The sequence below is a fragment of the Rhagoletis zephyria genome, unplaced genomic scaffold, assembly GCF_001687245.7.
Source record: "Rhagoletis zephyria isolate East Lansing unplaced genomic scaffold, Rhagoletis_zephyria_1.1 Rzeph_scaffold_00018, whole genome shotgun sequence".
In the NCBI taxonomy this organism is placed as follows: domain Eukaryota; kingdom Metazoa; phylum Arthropoda; class Insecta; order Diptera; family Tephritidae; genus Rhagoletis; species Rhagoletis zephyria.
The window spans coordinates 798,451-819,254 of NW_016157102.1; the positions used below are offsets into that span (position 1 = coordinate 798,451).

Sequence of the window (20,804 nt, forward strand, 5' to 3'; positions counted from 1 at the left end):
ACCGAGTTTGGTACAAATTGGTAGAACGGTTACCGAGATACATATATGTGATCATAAGTGGGTGATGCCACGCCCATTTTACAAAATTTTATCATAAACGTATTTCTTGGTAAAGAGTTGTTACAATTGCGTCAATTTTGAATAAAGTAGCTTTAGTATTTACTGATTTATCAAAGATTTCGTATTTCTCCAAATTACCGTTACATGGGATGTGGGCGTGGTTATTGTCCGATTTTAAAAAGTTTCGGCGGTTTTTTATGCTGTACCAAGGCCAACAACTGTGCCAAGTTTGGAAGAAATTGGTGCAGCGGTTACCAAGATATACACATGTAACCATAAGTGGGCGTGGCTACGCCCATTTTCCAAAAATTTATAATATTCTTATTTTTCGTCTAAAAATTATTGTAAATATCAATTTTGAGTGAATTATCTTCAGTAGTTACTAAAATATCGCAGTTTTCGTATTTCTGGAAATTACCGTTATATGGGAAGTGGGCGTGGTTAAAGTCCGATTTCGCCCATTTTCAATACCAACCTACCTTGGATTAAGGGAAACCTACATACCAAATTTCGTTGAGATATCTCAATTTTTGCTCGAGTTATCGTGTACACGGACAGACGGACAGACGGACAGACGGACAGACGGACGGACAGACAGACATGGCTTAATCGATTTCTTTTTTCATCCTGATCATTTATGTATACATTTGTCTATATCTATCTCGATTCGTTTTGGCTGTTACAAACAACCGTTATGTGAACAAAATTAATATACCCTTGTGCACAAGTGCGCTCGGGTATAAAAATCTGGGCTGGGCTTTGATAAACGGTTAGAACATATAGATTTTTGTGTATGACATATTCCGGGAATCTATTCCTGACTTAATATTTGGGTTGTTCACACTTGCCTGGTTATCTGGTTATCTGGTTAAAAATTAAACTGAATAAAAAAATATAACCACATAACCAGATAACCAGATTAGTGTGACAAACCCAATTGTTATGGGATGTGCGCATTTGTTTTAAATAACTTAATTTCCCCAACGGAAATAAAAAATTTCAAAAATAGAATCATCTGTGGTGCCAAGTATATACTAAATGATTTTTAAGTAAATACATAAACATACATACGAGACTATTATAAAAGTGGCACCCTGTACTCAACAGTTAATATCATTAAATTAAATACAAAAAATATATTTTTAATGAAAAAGAAAGTCTTACCCGTATGACATGATATATGATATATCATACATATGATATATATATATGATATATGATGATATGTGTTTACAGTTGCATACCACCCAAACCATGGGGGGGTTATATACTATTTAGGGTCTATGAGCAAACTCCAACTTAGCTGTTTTATTGGGTGCTTGAAAAAATCCTCTCATAGTGTTTACGTGACACGCTCTAATGTAATATGTAAATACAGTGGCGGGAAAATAAGTCGTAAGTGGTTATGTTTTGTTTTTTAATGTTCACTATTTTTGTGTGAAAGTATAGCTCACTTCCTTAGACAAATGTCATGTACATATGTCCGAATTAAAATCTTTATACAAAATTTAGAAAAAATTTTACAAAGTTTCATCAAAATTTCAAACTTTTAAAGCACAATTCTTAAAAAAAAATTTTGGCATGCAGTTTTGTAGCCCAATAATATATTTTTTGCTGATGGTGTCACGCATTTTCTCCCATATAAATTATGTTCGACAATTATTTTATTTGGAGGAAAATGCACAACACAGTTGCAAAAAAAAAATTGCCAAAAATCAACGGTATGTCCTCGCAACTGCGAACTTGCACCCTACGAAAATGTAATGGGTTACAAAACTTCACAATTTTTTTTTTGTTAGAAGAATGTTTATAAATCTTGCACAAAGTTTGAATTTTCGACTTGCATAGCTTTTGTTAGACACTGAGCTATACTTTAATAATAAAAATAATTAACATTAAATAAACAAGAGAAAAATATCCCAAACTTATTAAAATGTCGCGTACCTCCTTGTTTTCCCGCCCCAGTATTTTTTGACTTTGCAGCATTTTTTAAGCAACTTATCGTTACCATCACTGCCAAAGGCCCGTACTAACTATTTCTAATTTTATACGATAATCGAAAAGCCTTAAAAAATAACAAAGAGGGAAATACTTGCTCTGATGCTCTAAAAATACCAACAATTCCCAAACGTTTTTGAACCACTCTTTAAATTTTGACGCTTGGATAAATCTTAGAGTAACTGGAAAAACTAAAAAAACGCACATTTCCAACAAAATTTGAATTAGGCCCTTTTGTATGCATTAATGGCGACAGTATATGTATGTACATTAGAGTGGTCCAACAGTAAAGTCGGAATTGTAATGCTCTCACCCCCTAGGATTCTTTATCGAAAAAAGTATACCCCTATTTTTTTATTTTGAAATCAAAAGTTTTCCATGTACATATTTTTATATGGGAAAAATAAATTTTTTCGTAGAAATGATAGAGAATTTTTAAAAGTCAATATTTTTCGATCGGAAAACTCTGGTTCTCTTCAGCAGACTTTCAGTAATAATACCCAATTGTTTATTTAACCCGTTTTTAATACTAACGATTTTTTATTGGTCTCCTCGTCGCATTTTTCGTGGTTTTTGTGGGTTTTTGGCGGACCTATAAATTATAGTTGCGATGAAAGAATGGTTAAATAAACAATTGGCTATTATTATCGGGAATCTCCTGCAGATAAACCGAGTTTTCTGGTAGAAAAATATTGATTTTTAACTATTCTATACCATTTCCACGAAAAGCTGTTTTCCCCCATATAAAATACATGGAAAACTTTGGGCGCTTTGAGCGACCTCTAAATAATTTTTGAATTAAAAAAGGGTAATTTTTTTTCGGTATAGTAGAACAATCCTAGGGGTTGAGAGCATAAAAATTCCGACTTTACTTTTTCACACGCATTTTTGGACCACCCTAATGTACATACATATAAAACACGTGGGATGAGGTGGGGCAAAATCCTTTTAGGGTTTGATTTTCACTTGTGTTAATTATTCTTAGGGTATAGTTTGGTTCGGACTAGAGATGGGCGGAACCCGCGGCACACACGATACTACTTTTAAACGACCGGGATACCGCCCGGTATGGGGAAGGTCTTTCAAAATTTGAGCGAAGGACGCGAAAAAATCCGTTCCCGACACTCCCGATAAATTCAGCAACTTCCAAAATATCAGAAAATCTTCCTTAAAACAATATATGTATGTATCTCCCTATCACAGCAAATAGTTCAAAAATGCCCTATCTCGGCTGCCGATATATTGAATTTATATTGGTAAAGGGCGCTTTCGAAGCGTTCTTCGACCATCGGCTGAGATTGAGCGATTTATACAAAACCGAACGGCAGAAAAACAGCTACGTATTATAGATATCGGAGCCCGTGGTATAAGTCTGAAAAACATCGGGTTCGAGACCTAAAAACTGTAGGTCGGTAAGGATGGGATCGGGAGCGGAATTGAATATTTAGTACCGCACCCATCTCTAATTGGGACCCCAAAATGGCTGTTCCACAATATTATTCAGTATTATGTATTGCTATTTAAAAAAAAAAAAAACACCTCACGGAATTTCAAGTACTTAATTGGATACCTACGTAGAAATAAATTATTTGTACCTGCGTGGCTAGCAACACGATTCGATAGTGAATTAAGCATCACGGTTATTTGTGTATCTTTTTTTATTATTTATGTACAAACGAAACGGAACACAAAAGATTGTTGTTTTTACTGTCTGCTTGTCTACTTGTATTGTATTGTTGTTAATAATTTAACTATGATTCTATAGATTTTATAAGTATGTATGTATGTAATTTCGAAATTCTCATGATTATTATTATTCTCAATTTTTAAGCTGATGGTCGGAGTTGCCAAGAGTGTTTGTGCGTAGCGTCTTAGCGGATAATCCAAAGTTCAGATATGTACATATCGCACATTTAATAATATAGAGAATTATTCCCAAATCTCAATTTTGTGGGAAAACGTAATCAAAGTTTGATCAGTTCTTAAAATTGGTATACCTACTAAAAGGCGGATGGAAGACAAATATCTTTGCCATTTTTGTGAAGTTTACTCATCTGTTATACGGCTTTCCCACGGCGCCGTGAATTACTTTATTCGCTCCTCCAATTATGATAGCGAATGACACCATTACCACGGGTACATTCTTGATTCGATTTGACAGTTCTCCGTCTCTGTGTTTTGCTTTTTTTTTTTCTTCGGTACAAAATTGATGCAAAATAAAATTTATTGCTAAAAATTTATAAATTTCTGTATTAAGTTGGTTATGTACACATTTATTAACTTTATTCTAAACTCAGAAAAAGTGCCAGTTTTGATTTGTGAACAGGTTTCGATTAATTTCCGATAAAAATTAGGGACAGCAGCGATTTGTTCGTGATTCGCTCTCAAAATTTTGTATGCCATATTAAATAATTCGAAGGGTAATTGGAGTGCGAATTACGAATGAGAGAGCGAACTACGTAATTCGAAGGGTAATTGGAGTGCGAATTACGAATGAGAGAGCGAACTACGTAATAGGGGTGCCGTTGGAAAACCGTATAAGGCTGAGCATATTCTCCTTATCAAGCTTATTAAATAATCGTATGTTTAAATCTCCAAAAACGTAAATTTTGAATTACATCTGTTCGTTCTCCAATTTGTCTAAGATTACAAGTATTTTAGGCATTCGATTTTCAGACTTGCAATGTTTTGTCGCATTTTTCGTTTTTGTACGAGTGCGCTTCTATCGCACTTTAACACTGGTCGAAAAAGTGCATGCTAGTCAAGAAAAAGTTTGTAACCGTTTTTTATAGGAGAGCCTCGGCCTATACCTGTCAACTATTGTTAAGTATTTTTTCTTTTTCTTAATGAAATTACTATTACACATGTATGTATATATGTATAGTGTTTCTTGATCGTGCGAAAGCAAATCGCAATCGCCAATTTAATCTCTTGAATTTTTATTCATCTTTGTTTGTTTGTTTACTTTGGATCTACTCGTAAATTGGCATTTACATACATACTCGTACACACATACCTGCATATTTGCGCACAATTCAAGTTTTCCGCCATCATTGCTGTTGTTGTTATTTTCATTTTTAATCTGTTATTACGGTTGTTCTTGTTCACCTAATATACCTTATCTAAAGTTTCTTGTTTGCAGAGTCTTTAAAAAAAAAAAAAAAATTGTAACTAAAAAATTAAAAAAAAGTCACCGATCATTCGAATACGTTTCCGACCTACCAACAATACCCCTCCGAACCCACCGACCCGGAACACCCGCGCCGCTGTGTGACGTGAAGTGATGCTCCAATGCTACTCGAACGTGAAATATTTACATACATACATACATACATGCATATGCAATACGTATGTATGTAGGCACGAATGGGCACATGCAATGTGTGTGTGTGTGTGTGTGTTCATTTATAGTCTTCAACATCTCGACCAGCTCTGATCGGTAGGTGGCCACTTGGAGTAAAAAGCAACACTTGATGGTACCGTCTTGTGCTACAGACGATTATACATATATTTCTTTGCAAATACAAATTGACAGGCAAACAAACAAGCGGACAGACGAGTCGATGAGGTATGTACATACATACATATTTGGACAGGTGAGCTGGCAGAGGGGTGGGTAGTTGTGCTCACCGATTTACTGACTGGTTGACGGCCCACGATGGTTTAGGTGGTTGGTTGTTTGTTTGCTTGGGTTGCAAACGTGTCGCCAACTCAAACGCACGAATCGAACAGCAATAATAATGGTCAAAGCAGCACTCATGTACTACTAGGGTGGCTTAATTTAAAATGCAATTTGGTTTTCGCAGCACAAATACTTTAATTACTTTTGAAAGTAATCATCTTGTTTTCAATTATAGCACTGATGGTCTCAGCAGCCATCTGTCTATACATATGTATATCTGTATACTTGTTCAAACCAGTCTCGGTTCTTACTCTTCTTATTTGGCACTACAACCTTTTGACGTTTGGGCCAATACCAAAAAACTTCGCCAATTCTCTCTTTCCTTTCCAAATTTGCGCCTGTGGTTCATTGCGAGTGCAGACAGGTGCTTCTGCGCTTAGTCCTTTAATTTCATTCATGGGTGCCCCTTGCTTTCGTTGTCCACCACCCATGGGTGCCGAGTCGAAGAGTCGAAGGATATTTTTATTCATGGGTTCAACATGGCCAAGCTAGGTCTATTTTATGCAAATATCTCCGAACTCGACTATGAAGTTTCACTTAAAAAAAAAACGTGTGCACTCCTCTAACCAATTTGTCGTGTCTATACAATTCAATACTTACATACAACCCAACGTTTAAAGATCGCTAAAAAGTTTAAACTAAAGTTAAATTTTATTAATATTCAATCTACCCTCGCAAGTGCGAAAATTAAAATAAAATTGCTAAAAAGTATTAAATAAAACGTAACCGGTTCGGAGAGCCAACTTCTCGCACGTAAATTTCATAGCGAAACAGTCAAAACCACTCCTTCTCTCACAAAATAACTGCGAAAGCTGAAACTAGCTGGGGCAAAAATAACAAACATTTAAATAGCAAACATGGTATCAATGGCCCTGAGTGCAAATCTTAGACAATCCAGAAGACTCGCCCAGCGCCCAGTCTGAGAGCACCATGCCCAGGCATATCGCGCATACTTAGATGAACCTACACATATACATATAGTATAAGAACAACGTCAAATTTCGCCGGCATAAACGCAAGCACGTATCAAGCTTCTTTCTGTTGCAAACTTGAATGGGAACGGATATGGATAGGTTACAAATTTTTGATACTTGTTTGTTGTTTATTTAGATGAGAACGAATACATTCGATTTGGGCATATTTTTGCAAATAAACTACGTATCCAGCAGTCCTATGCTTTGCTGATTTTATATGGACACCTTACCTTTCTTCCCAGTCCTTTCTTCTTTATTTTTAAGTTAAGCATTTTGTTGCTTTACTTTTTTTTGGTGAAGTCAAAGCGTAGATTACTCTCATATCTTAAGCTTTAAATATGATACATTTTGGCTGGGGTTTGTTAGGAATTTGGACAAGCTCTTACTCCAAATCGTTATGTGTATCTTGATGTTTAGGGATGCAAACGATGCATCGATGTTTTTGAAATATCGATAATATCGGTTAAATTTTCGATGTTTGCCATCGATATTTACAATTTACTAACATCGCGAAATTGACGATACATCGATGGAAGTTTTACCGATGTTTTAAACATCGACGTTAAGGAGACTCTCCGACTTGCTTTCGGTATGTTTGACTGACCTTAAATTTATTATTCATTCAGAATTTTTTTGTTATTTATGGCCTTATAATAATTATATTCAACAATTTTATTGAGGTTGATGCCGTTTCTTATGAAAAATGTTATTGAAAATCAACAATAATTTACAAAAGTTAGAAGTTATAGCTGCTATTTCGGAGATCACCACATCTCCTCAGTGACCGCGGTTGAAGAAGTCTGATTAGTAGATGTAGTGATCTCCTAAATAGCAGTTATAACTTCTTACCTTTGCAAATTATTTTGCTTTTCCAAAACATTTTTCATAAAAACGGTTTCAAGTTCAATAAAATTGTTGGATTCATTTTGAATCTAATAACCTTGCCGTTAAAACAGGACCAAACACCTCTTAGAATTTCAACAAGATCAGGCCTAGGATCTTTAGGCTCGAACGACCTTACGATGGTATGCATTTTGATTCTAATAATAGAAAGGGTATAGGAAGGATAATAAAATACAGGAAAATACATTCATAATTATTAAAGTATTCAATATTGCTTTAAATTTAACAAGAAATTAACAAATTGCAAAACATCGGAAACCATCGATATATCGATGTTTCTCTGGCGATGTATTTTAGCCTCGATGTTCTTTTCTCCGATGCATCGAAACATCGATATATCGATGTTACTGCTCAAAATTTGCATCCCTATTGATGTTGACTAACAAACGGAGTGTCAAACAGTTTCACACGTTTTGTGTGCCAGAATATTGAACACAAAATGATACGCCATTCTACTCACTCTCTTATGGCGACTGGCAGAGGAGTCTTATTACGCTTAATAACTCATAAGCTGTAAAGTCTACCATAGTCGTCATAGTAAGCAAAGCAAAACTCCATACGAATCAGAGGGATTCGTTCTTTATTAAAAGAATTCGGACTATTTGGCCTTACAGAATTTCGGAGCTTCTTTTGGACAAGCAAATTTTCCTTTCAGTTAATATAAACGAGAAAACATAAAAAAAGGACATTTATTTATTTATTTATTTCGAAACTATGCATTTTTAATTTCTCTAGCCTCCTCTATTAAAATATGAGTTTTCATAAAAATTGAACTTAGCAACTCTTCACTCTAAGCCAACGATGTGTTTTTTAAATTTAATTTAATTTAAAAAAAAAACTTAAAAGGCGAACAGCGTAACGCTAAGACCTCCTCGTTAGCAGATCTTTAAAATAGTCTTTCGTAAGACAGTAACGAGCTTGTAGATAGTAGCCAGCATAGACAACTGCTTACGAAAGACTTTTGTCTTTAGGAAAGACTGTGGTTAGGTGAAAGACAGTTGCCAGAATTGCCGTGTTAGCCATAAATGCTACGTCGTTCAAAAAGGTAGCCCCCTTTTCTCGCGCTCTTGCAAGTCCTTTACATAAAATTATCAATTAAAGCTGGCATGTTTCCCAGTGGACGATCAATGCTGAACTCCGATTGGAATGTATAAATGTATACAAATTTGAATTTTAACTGAAATTTTTGCTTTATGATGGAGATACCAGACATTAGCTAAATAATAAAATAAAATAAAAATAAAATAATAATCTTAAGAATATCTTCTTAAACTGGAAAATGCCTGGAATGCCTAGAAGTTATGGGAAACATTTTGCCAGCATAAGGAAAAAAAGGTTTGGTCTAACTGCCTTGATATTCACTAAGAACTAATACTTGTTTATCTATTACTTTATTTTTCTGCTAATTTTTAACCGCAGCTTAAAAAACTTTGTATACAAATTCGCACAAAGCCCCATACAGAGCAAAAAATTACATTGAAAATCTGGCTAGGGAAGACGGAAATCTGTTGCACAATAAATACATCACCCCTTGGAATATTTATAGTAAATATTAGATACACTAACATATATGTATGTATGTAATTTGATACGCCCATTTCGGAATCAGTTTTTCAGGCGAAGAATTTTCGAAAGCAAATACTGTTTGGCTAATTTTAGTTGGTGTCATCAGTTAGCATTTATCATTCCATCACTATAACATTGTATGTAGTATGTTTGTATGTAGTTACAAACCGCTTTTTGCCAACTTACGCTCTCTCGCATGCCAATATCTGTGTTTGTAGCTAAATATCCATCAGATTTCTAGAGTTTCAGGCAAGCTGGTACGCTTGTAACCCACGGGAGAGTCTGAAATTAGATACACTTCATACATTCATAGAAGGTAGATTTTAAAAGCTGCAAGCAGATACAACTAACTATTTAATATCTGGGTTGTGTTGAAGAAAACGATGGAAAATTCAGTAGGCAAATCAATATAACAAGTGACTTTACTGGATCGTGATTTACAACGACAACGCCAATGACAGCGACGACGACGACGACGACGACGACGACGACCACGATCAACGTACATACGTTGTATTGGTGCGGGAGATCACTGATCGCGGCTCACACTATGCGGCTTGAAGGCAAGTGGCTTGTTTGTAGTAGTTTAGTGTTGTGCTAGGCTTACAGACTAGAGATTGCGCGAGTCGGCTATGAGATCAAGTTGCTCTGCTATGGAACGATTCGCTTAATGTGCCAGTATGTATGAATGCAGATAGTAAAAGTACACAAGTCTAGAGCGTGTATTTACAGTCGTGTATTTTCGCTAGTTATTTTGAGTTTTCGACCAGAGTCAAATGTTCAGCAGCGTCAAGCCATAAATACAGTTCGGATGATTGGTGACAAAGAAATTCAATAAATGTGACAAAAGGATAAATAAATTTAATAGATAAACAAGTTTTAGTTCGTGTACGTACATTTTCTTGCATACATACTTACACATATATATACAGTGAAAGCTCCCATAGAAAGACGCTCTAATAAGCGGACATCTCCTTTAGGCGAACGAATTCTTGGGAACGAACAATTTTTGGTTTTTTTTTCATACAAGATGCCCTCCCATACACGGACTTTCCGATAAACGTACGCGGACGCTCAAACACGTCTAGTTATGAAAAAAAGCTCCCATAAGCGCACGCGAAGCTCTTTAAGTGGTCAATTTTGTTTTTTTTTCAGTCTGATTATGACTCTTGCGCATGTATATATGTAAATGTACATACGTCTATAACCAAAGATGTTTTCTTTTCTAAAAAAAATTTTTTTTTTTCATTGCCGCCCTCTTCTTGCTGCTTTAGCGAAGCGGGCAATGAGATTTGTTGGTAGAAAAAAAACCCCAAAAATTTTAATATATTCCGTTTTTATCTACATATTGAAGAATAAATATTATTTTAAAATTTTTTAAATTTGAATTTTAATATACATATTTTTTTCCGAAATTCTCATAAGCGACCATCGGTGTCCGCTTATGGGAGCTTTCACTGTAGTAGGTATGTACATATCGATGGCTGAGTGGAAGATCGACCTATCTCGGCAGCCAGTTCGAAAACGCTCTATCTCAAAAAACTTTTCAAGAACGCCCTATTTCAGAATTTAATTGAAATACACCCTATCTCAAAATTCGGTTCAAAAACGCCCTATCTTACTTCAAAATGTATTGAAAATATGCTGATATAGGGCGTTTTTGAATCGGCAGCTGAGATAGGGCGTTTTTGAAACGAATTCTGAAATAGGGCGTTCTTGAAAAGTTTTTTGAGATAGAGCGTTTTCGAACTGGCTGCCGAGATGGGTCGATCTTCCACTCAGCCATCGATATGTGATATGCATAAATATTTCATGTACACATAGATGTACTTGTACCAACTCTTACTATAAGAATACCAGCTAAAATGTGGAAAAGTTTATGCAAGTTTTTTTTTTTTAAATAATTGGATGAGGCGAAGTGCAAAAGTGAAAAATTAATAAATAAATATTTGGTAGCCTTCTCTAAAAGATGTGATACAAAGTAAAACAGGTAAATAAAAATTTCAAAAATATCTACTCATTTACAATTGAGGGAATATTATTTATAGCAATAGCTACGTATTGGAAGGAAAATGCTGACTTTTCAATAAACTAACGGGTTTACTATGTAAAAACTACGGTACTATTCGCTACTCTACATTTGTTTTTGTTTTTTTCTTAATCTAAAGGCAGCAGGTTTTGCCAGAAATTTACAATAAAAAAAAATACCAACGCTGTGCAAGTGCATTTAAACTGGTATTATTAGATTTGAAATTTCGATTTGCGCCTATTGACATACATATATGTATGTATGTATATAGAAAGAGCTATTTTGCCTTTTCAGTGCGCGCGGTAGCAGTAATTTTTTTAAAAGCAAAACAGCGCCAATTGTGAAACCAGCTGCATGCTCAAGTCAAGATTTTGTGTCAACTACCTACATACATACAATACATTCCCTATTTTCTAAAACAAACATTTTCCAGACTTTTCAGAACTTCAAAATACCTAAAGTCTGACAGTGGTTGGTTGGCAGATTGAATTAAGTTGTGTTGTAATAGAGAATTATCAACTTACTTGCACAAATTAATTTAAATTACAGCAAAATAACCCGCGCACACATACTTATACACACGCATACATGCGCTAAAATTTATGCACCGCTTTTTCAAGTATCTAGTTTTGTAAGTTTGTATCTAAGCGCTAATTCAATTATAGGCCGACGAAGCACACATTTATAGAGCAGCCGGTGCACCAGAGTAACGCCGACGAGGAAGCTGCTTAAAATGTGTCTCATACTAAAGATGACAACAACAATGATGATGACAACGACGACAATTGTCTGAAAGAACGTCGAAGATTACCTCAGTGTATGTATACCCGTAGCGAGGGAGCATTAGCCTAAATCACAGCGCGAGTCAAACAATAAACAGTGGGGTAAATCGGCTGCCGTTGTGGTGAAGAGGTTGGCAGTGCGCACTACCATTCCGTAGGGTTTGGGTTCGAGCCCAGTTCCCGACCAACATCAGAAAATGAGACAAAAAAAAGTTGTTTCTAATAGCGGCCTTGTCTCGGCAGGCAATGACGAACCTCCGAGTGTATTTCAGCCATGATTGTAAAGATACAATCGCCGTTCGGAGTTGGCGTAAAACTGCAGGTCCCTCCCCTTTGCTGTGTGACAACATCAAGGCGCACGGCACAAATCGGAGGAGAAGCTCGGCCAAACACTAACATATTGTGGAAGTGCCAATCTATTATTATTTAATCTGCAAAAAGTTCGCTAGAAATCAGTTATAAGGTATATGATATGTGTAGTCCCTAAAAGTATTCGCGTCACCACTTACCAGATCGATTATTCAGATTATGTTCGACCACAACCTCAATACCGTGACAGAATATTTTTTTTTAATTTTTTTCACTGTTATTTCAACATAGTTTGATTAAAAGAAAAATACTGATAAAAATAAAATATTTCACACAAACAACAAAAAATAAAAGTAATCTTAAATCAACGCTTCGCTATAATCGCATTAGGCTATTGCCAGAATTTTTTAAAATGCACTTAGCGGCTACTGTGGTAGCACGGCCGAGCAATCATAATCAACTAATGTACAGTACTCGAAAAAATTATAGCCGCAACAAATTTTGACCAGTTTTAAAAAATCATTTTTGTTGCTATTTAATTTTGGTTAGTTTTATATAGTTCATTCTTCAACAACATCCGTATAAATACAAGTTTAAAGGCAATGTTACACGTTTGGGTATTTGCCAAAATTTTGTGCAAATCGTATCCCAATTGTGTGAATACCCAAATATTTTTCTTTATCCCAATCCCGAAAAATAATTTGTTGAAATTGTTCAACAGAACATTGCTGCATTGACTACAAAAACAGAATTTCCAAATTTTTTTATTTTGTACCAAAAGCCCAATATAAAAATGTGTGTGACACTGCCTTAAATAGTTATGCAATGAATGAGTATGCAGTTTTGTAGCACATTAAATTCTAGTGGAATAAAGTACAAGTTTCAAATGGCTAAAAATTATGTTTGATTTTTTAGAATTTTTAAAAAAGCTCGAAATTTGTACGAAAGTTTGTTGAATTTTTTTTTTTAACTATGTACAAAGTTGGAAACTTGGATTTACACGGCTTTTGTTAAAGAATTAACTATATTTTTATTAAAAAAATAACCAAAATTTAATTACAAGAAAAATAATACGTTAAAACTTGGCCGAAAGTGGTTCGGCTATAATTTTTTGACCACTGTATGTATTTTTTTATACATACATATGTACATGCACATTGCACATAACAAAATTAAATCATAAATATCTTTTCTTGCCCTTTTCAAAGCTCAGTTTGCCTTTTTTTCAAGTTTTTAGTGCCATAAAATCTTAACCTTAGTTATTAACATCTTATTGTCGAAGACGCTACATTTCGAGGGGGGTCAGAACACCCGAACCAGCTGAAACAATGAGCGTCCAAAACCCCGGCAAGATAGACGCATCTGATATTTTGAAACTCCCAACACCGACCATGGTTTCGCAGTAGGGATCTATCGTTTACTCTGTCTTTGGACAGTATTGCCTCATTTGGGTACCGAAACGGCAGATATGCTTTTCTTGCACGAAGAATACGCCGAAGGCGACCAAGGTCTTTCCCTGATCTGCTGTTATAATTTGTTTAGGGTCACTAAAATTTTATTTGCGCAAACGTTCTTCCACATTACACACTTCCATTCTAGTTACAATTCACATCACTTTCCATATAAAAAAAAAAAAAACATACAAATATATGTATGTACACACAAGTACACTGCATGCTTTAGCGATCGCATTCACTTTCAAATCTGTCTCTTGTTTTGCCTTCGTTGCATTCGTTGCACACACACACCGCAACACCATAACTCAACGCGCTCGCTCAGTCACTTGCCGTCAATCAAAACATATTCTGCATGTCTACGAGTATTTGTGTTTTTTTTTTTTTTTTTAATTCTTTAGATTATCTGTAAGCGCAACTTACTTTGAAGCATTTTATGTAGATAAATTGACTTATACATACATATAGTAGGCATATTAGCTTTACACTGTTATGCTGCTTTGCATCAAATTTTCATGAAATCATTCTTTGCTCCTAGGCGTCCGTCCACCAACTTCTTTTGTTAAGCCTCAATTAGGGTGACGGAGGTGACTGTCGAGTCATCATTACACCGCACACCGCCGTTTGTTTTTTAATTTGTTTTTATTCCTTATGTATGCTTAAGTAAATGTGTATGTATATATATGTATTATACCACGTCAAAAAAATAAAAGTACATATTCTCCTCTTTTGAGGTCAACATAATTTTCTAGGATCTATCAAAACGCTCTGAACTATAAGAATAGATTGATTGATTGTACTTTTAAATAAATTAAACATTTTATTTATTTTTTAACCACATGTTCTTTCATCACCCGATTCTATTTAATATAAAACTGAAATAAGTTGGCAAGTCTGATTAGAAATCTCTACCACTGAACCAGCTTGGCACTAGTACGTTTCCCTACAGGGATGGTATATGTATTGATCTTGGCATTGACAGCCATTTTTTCGTACATTTTTTTTTTTTTTACTTTCCACAACCATGATAATTTCGCCATTATTCGCTTTGCTCCCGTAACAATTTTCCTGTTTACTTAGTATTTATTGCGAAATAATCACTACTCGTTGGAGCAAATAAGAATTTTGTATTAGCTGCTCGTAGAATCAAATGTGTGTGTTGTTTATTGCATTTGTTATTTTCACATAATTTCCTGATAAGCCATCATTAATTGTTTTTATTCGTATTTTTTGTTAAATATTACTTTTTTATTTCGATAGTTTATTTTTAATCGACTTCTGAACAAGTAATTTTTAAGCAAAAAACAAAACTGACTTTAATTCTCAAATAAAAATTTAAGATTATCGTTAATTTCTTCACGATTCAGTTATCGGATCTAAACAAAATTAGTATGGAGCCACCCTTGAGGTACCACCTCTCCGAAAAATGAGGGAGATTCCGACGAACTCCTTTTTGTGAAGTCGGTTAAAAATAGCAAATCAACTGCATTATATTTATATATTTATTTACTTAGGGAAAACAATGGAACATAAGTTCGGCAAGTCGGTTTGTCGTGTTGCACTTCTTTATTTGTTTGAAAATCAATTTTTTCTTTATCTTACTTTTCATTAAAATAAATATATTTTAATATGTTTTTTAGCATTCCGTGTAGACCGTAGAATACAGAAGGATGCTTCAAAGGCAACAAAAACCACTTTTACGACGATTCTATGGATATGGACTTTCTTTCTGATGCAATCTTTTCGGATTTAGGTGAGCATACTACACTTTTTTATATATTTGCATGTGCATACATATACATATATATTGACACGGTTACCGAGTACTTACCTACATCCCCTACTCAGCAATGATTTTTTAATGTGTTTATTTGGTAAGCCTAGAAAGCTAAAGGCAAATAAATAAGTTCGAATCCTCGGCAGCGGAGTTTTTATTACTCCTTTAGTTCATTTTTTTTTAGTTAATTTATTTATTTTTTGTATTCTATTGTTTTTAATTGAACTTTCTCATAATTTTTTTAATTTATTGCTTTAAAAATTACCTTTGTATTTCGAAAGACTGCGGTCTATTTCCTCTTAAAAATGCAAGCGGTTTCTTTTCGCATTCTGTGAACTCTTGTAACCGGTAAACGATGTTAGTACTTATCCTAAAAGCTGACAACAAAATATAATAAAAAAATGTAATTCTAGAATTTCTACAAAAATCTTTAGATGAGCGTTAGAGCGTTACCAAGGCACCTAAAATTGTATTTACCAGAAGTGGTAACAAGTTTTCGTAATCAAGATATCCGGGTACCAAATCATCGACAACATTCAGAATAGACCTGTGAAGAAGTCCTTTTTCTCATCGGTATATTTCTACGGAAAGATTGTTCATTTCATATATGATACTAATGTATACATATGTACAGATATTTTTAGGAAGGTACACATATCTATATGTATGTAATCATGTACGCCCTATGTACATATATAAGTACGCATGTATTGCTATATCGTCTAGCACAGTTATATGTACAACAAGTTATGTATATCTTCCTATCTACATCTATTGCATACTTGAAAAGCCTTTCTTCATTTTATTGTTTGTAAGGTAGCCGAAAAGTTGTTTGATCAATACCTGAGCGCAAGCATTTAAAAAATAATTTTGCTCGCTGACTATTTCTTTACCCCACACAAATTCAGTAGTCGACATGACGTGTTAATGGTAAAGCCATTGGCCATTCGTTAGGGCTGCAGACAGTCGGTGTGGTGTGTCAGTTGAGCAGCCGCTTAAATCAGCCACTGTCAGTACAGATACATATATGTGAAATATTACCGCTACTAATAATAACGATAAACGATAAAAAAAAAATCTGCTTGTAATAATAAAATTGAGTATTTAAAAAAACACTCGCAGCGCAGCTAGCAAAAACCATAAACCAATTTGGCGAGTGTAAAGCACTTACTCGTAGATGAAAACCTGGTTTTTCGCGCTAATCGACACAGTTGCAACAATAAAAGCGAATGTAAAGAATGTAATGTTTTGTAATAACAGTGACAAACGAAAACAAATAAAAACAACGGCTCGTTCCGAAAGTTGTAATACAATAAAAAAAATTTGTTTGAAAAATAAACGCCACAACGAGAACCGAAATGCACTAACCAATAACTAAACAATTCCTATTCGAAAAATCGCAACTAAATCGACGCTGCCCCAGCACACAATCCTCAGCTGAATTAGCTTGTAATCGGAGCTTGTTGCAACTCACAGCGTCAGATAGAATTCCCATTAAGAGAAAATATTCCGCTTTACTAATACATATGTACATATTCTTAACGATTAGCCTGCAACGCCGGTGCAGCCAGTGAACGTGAACACTGGATTCGCGAATCGCGAGTTGCTTCGAATAGCAGCGAATTATATCGAATCGCATTGCACTGTGTCAAATTGTATAGAAGCTCTTTTTTCATTTTCATTTAATGCACTTATTTATGTTTATATATATGTAGATAGTTTTTTTTTCTCTCGTATTATACAGGGTGGGCGCGAAGTCAAGTGTTTGAATTGGCGCAGAGTGCCAGTTCCGAAAAAATGACAATTTCCTTTTTCGAATTCACATTACTTGTATGTGCATACATATATGCGCATTATATACAATATAGATTTATTGCAATGAAATATGTGCATACATACATATTTTTTATGAAACTCTTTTTTTTTTAAATATACTACATTTAGTGTTGGACACTGGACTTCGTTCCACTGTAGCGTATATTAAATTACATATTTTCGCTGTATAAGTTATCTCCCTTTGTGATACGCGAGCCGATCACTAAGTTACGGAGGCGACTAATAATTCCCCGAGGGTTCCTCAAGTTTTTTTATTAAGCACGAGCCAAAATACTTTCGAAAAAGCTTGATGACCTGGAAGAAAGACAACTACGGCAGTAAGTATCACATGTGGTTTCCAGTCTTACCACGTGAATTCAATTCGAACAGTGACCTCTCAGAATCGCTACCAAAAGCTAGACGCTTCTTCTGACCGCCTCTTATTCACCCTTGAGCGCATGCCCTAGTTTTTCCTAGCGTTTATAGGTTTTATCAAGCCTTGTCCAGACGGAGGATTCTCCTGGAATTCTGCTTACTGTTCATAGTCCAGTTTTCTACCTCGTCGCTCAGGTAACCCAAAGGAGTGAGGCTGCTTTTATATTGGGAAAATTCATAACATTCTTCTACGCTTTTGCAGAAGGCTCTCCATAAAACCTCTCTTCCTTTTCAATTTCGGACCGTTAGATTTCCAGGCCAGCTTTATAAAATTTCCAGTCACAAGGCAGTTTGATTCTTCGGGCTTTATTAAAAGGTGGTCTTCAGATCAAAAAGTTCTACGATCCACTAGAGGAACTTATCTTTGCCCCTACAGAGCATTCACGGTCATGAGCTCTCACGAGCGTATCTGTTATACAGAACTGAAAACTTTGGACAGGTTCAGCCAGTGCGGGTCCCAGGTTAGCATTGAAGGAGAGCTATACGGCGGTTTCTGCTGTAAATATCCCTGTGCGACCTGCCCAAATTTCTGAAGGGTTTGCTTAGAAGAAGTGCTCCATCCAAAGAAAATTGAATGTACCTGCGACTCATTCTTTACAGCCTCGTATCTTTTTTTTTGATCAACTTAATAGAGTTCTAATGCGAAGGGAGCACTAACGATACTCATTTTAGCACGCTAGCCATTTCTGCTCAGCTTATTTAGGTGCCAGAATACCGCAAACACCAACTTAGGGATCAAAAAATCCAAACCAAATTCCAAGTCGTCATCAGATAATGAAGCAAAGATCAACTGATTCATAAGAAATGGACAGATTTTGTAAAATCTTTTTTTTTTGATCTCAGATATTTCCAGTTTAGAAGCAATTCACGCGCCTTCAATTAATTTGCTCGTTTTCCCCCATTTAGTAGTATTTATCAATTTGTCGGAATATTTTTTATGTATGTTACCGGATAACTTTGGACCACTCAAGAGTAGAAATTGGGTCAGGAAGGAACTAACGGTACTCCAAAATTAAAATTTGTATTTGAGCATACGAGTCGGTTGGTTTTTTGTTTAAAAGTTACTTGCTTTATTCTTGCGACCATTATCGTTTTCTGAATATTTGTAATGCCCCGTTCGGTCGCACCTTATCGCCGCCCTCTACAAATACACAGCACCTGCCACATTCACTTTGACAGTGACCATGGCCGTGTGTGGTATGTGCGGCATGTGGCAAGCACTGAAGAGCAACGTATGACGAATGGGGCGTGTGAGCGCATTAACCGAAAGAAGTGCAACATTTTTTTTTTTAGTTTTTTAGTTTGTTTTTTTTTTTGTAAGCAGTACGTTTCATTGACAGCTAAAATGCAACAACGCTAACACACAATTAAAAATGTTGTAATGCCAAACAGTAACTGCATGTTCGCTCACATCTACATACATATGTACTTTTTTATACATATGTATGTATGTATACAATGTACGTCCATCGAAGTGTATATATGTATGTATGTATGTACATGGCAGTTTACCAATCAGTTTCGCATGAGCTTCTCATCAGCTTTTGCGGATTTTCAATGCATTAAATCGTTCACTTCTTAACTGCCAGCGCAGAAAAATGCACAAACAAAAAAAAAAAACGACAACGGAAAACAAGAAAATGAAAACAAAACAGAATTACATCTACTATATATATACTATCTAATGTAACCATTTTTTGCAACCAACAACAATAATTACATGCCGGCACGATAATGGCAATTGCAGCTGCTGCTGAGTACGTTTACACACATACACATCCACAAACAAATGAGCTTACCTACATGTATGTATGTATGTATGTATTAGAAGCATTTTATAAAATAGTATAACCATACGCATTGTTGTTTTTGTAGTTTTGCTAGGTGCTTGACGTATGTACATATGTATGTGCAAGAGTTTATAATTTTCACTGATGCTCAACCGATTGTGAAGTGCATCAACCGCGGCTCAGCTGAGATCTGCGCAGCTTGGACGCAACGCCACCCAAAACCGCCTCGCTGCAGTCGCACGAAACACACACACACACACACATACACAGCAGTGCGCTAAAGCTCGCGAGCTTATAAGCAAACGTTTTTGCGCGCTTACAACACATTAGATAATTATTGTATCTAAGCGATGCAATCATGATGCTGTCGCTTCCACTGTTCAATGCATTCTCTGCGCGTTTACTTCAACACTCACTCTTTCGTTTTGTTTCTAAAGTTTCACACACGAGTACAATGAATTAGTTTTATTAATTTTTTTTTTTTATGCAATTTATCTTCTTTTTTTTTGGTTGAAGTCATCATTGGGCTCTAATGCTGTGCGCCTACAGCAAATGCGCATGGCACGAAAATTTTGTTAAACATTAAAAATCTGCAGTGGCAGTTGCATTCCGATTGCAAAACATTCAACGTACATAGTTGGCGGCGAATTGTGAACCGTGGGATACTCACTCGTACTAAGCGATACAATAACATATCTATTGTAGTAGTAACTGATATACGTACGTATGTACATACCAGATATTCGCAGTATTCAATAATAACCATGACGGCAGTATTTTAACAAGTGTTCAAACTCGGAATCGCGTTGTTGCAAATGTTTTGCGCTAAACGAATTATTATTCGATAAAACGAAAACAACTACAGTTACATACATATGTATATACATTTATATCTGGTTGAAAACAAGTGACTGGAAACAATATGGAATACCCCAAGAATATAAACGGTAATTCTAGATTGAATACATATGTATGTACCTTAAGTGTACATATTACTCTAAGTTTAGTTATAATTAAAATTAAAAAAATACCGAAAATACGAGGATATACTCTAATTGAACAAGTGAACATGTGCATTTGATTATACAGGACCACAAAGCCGTACCTTCTGTCAGTCTAGTTGATCATTATGTTTTCCGAGCCGCTGATCCCGTTGTCCACGTGCTCCATCGCGTATGTGGCAAGGTCAAATGGAGGTCAAATTTTGTTTTTCAATAGACATCGCTTTTA

General features: G+C 35.4%; 1 protein-coding gene across 10 annotated transcripts in view; it reads left to right on the top strand.

Annotated features, from left to right (window-relative positions):
- Nucleotides 1–20,804, top strand: part of LOC108361246 (uncharacterized) — a 33,430-nt gene that overhangs the window by 2,304 nt on the left and 10,322 nt on the right. For 8 of the 10 annotated variants that reach the window (XM_017613825.1, XM_017613856.1, XM_017613833.1 and 5 more), the window contains exon 3: nt 15,398–15,510. In XM_017613825.1, coding sequence (XP_017469314.1) covers nt 15,468–15,510 — 43 coding nt within the window. In that variant the 5' untranslated portion in view covers nt 15,398–15,467. Of the gene's footprint in view, nt 1–9,786; nt 10,072–11,139; nt 11,174–15,397; nt 15,511–20,804 lie in introns of those variants that run through there. The other 2 variants (XM_017613894.1, XM_017613888.1) reach the window with 2 other exon arrangements.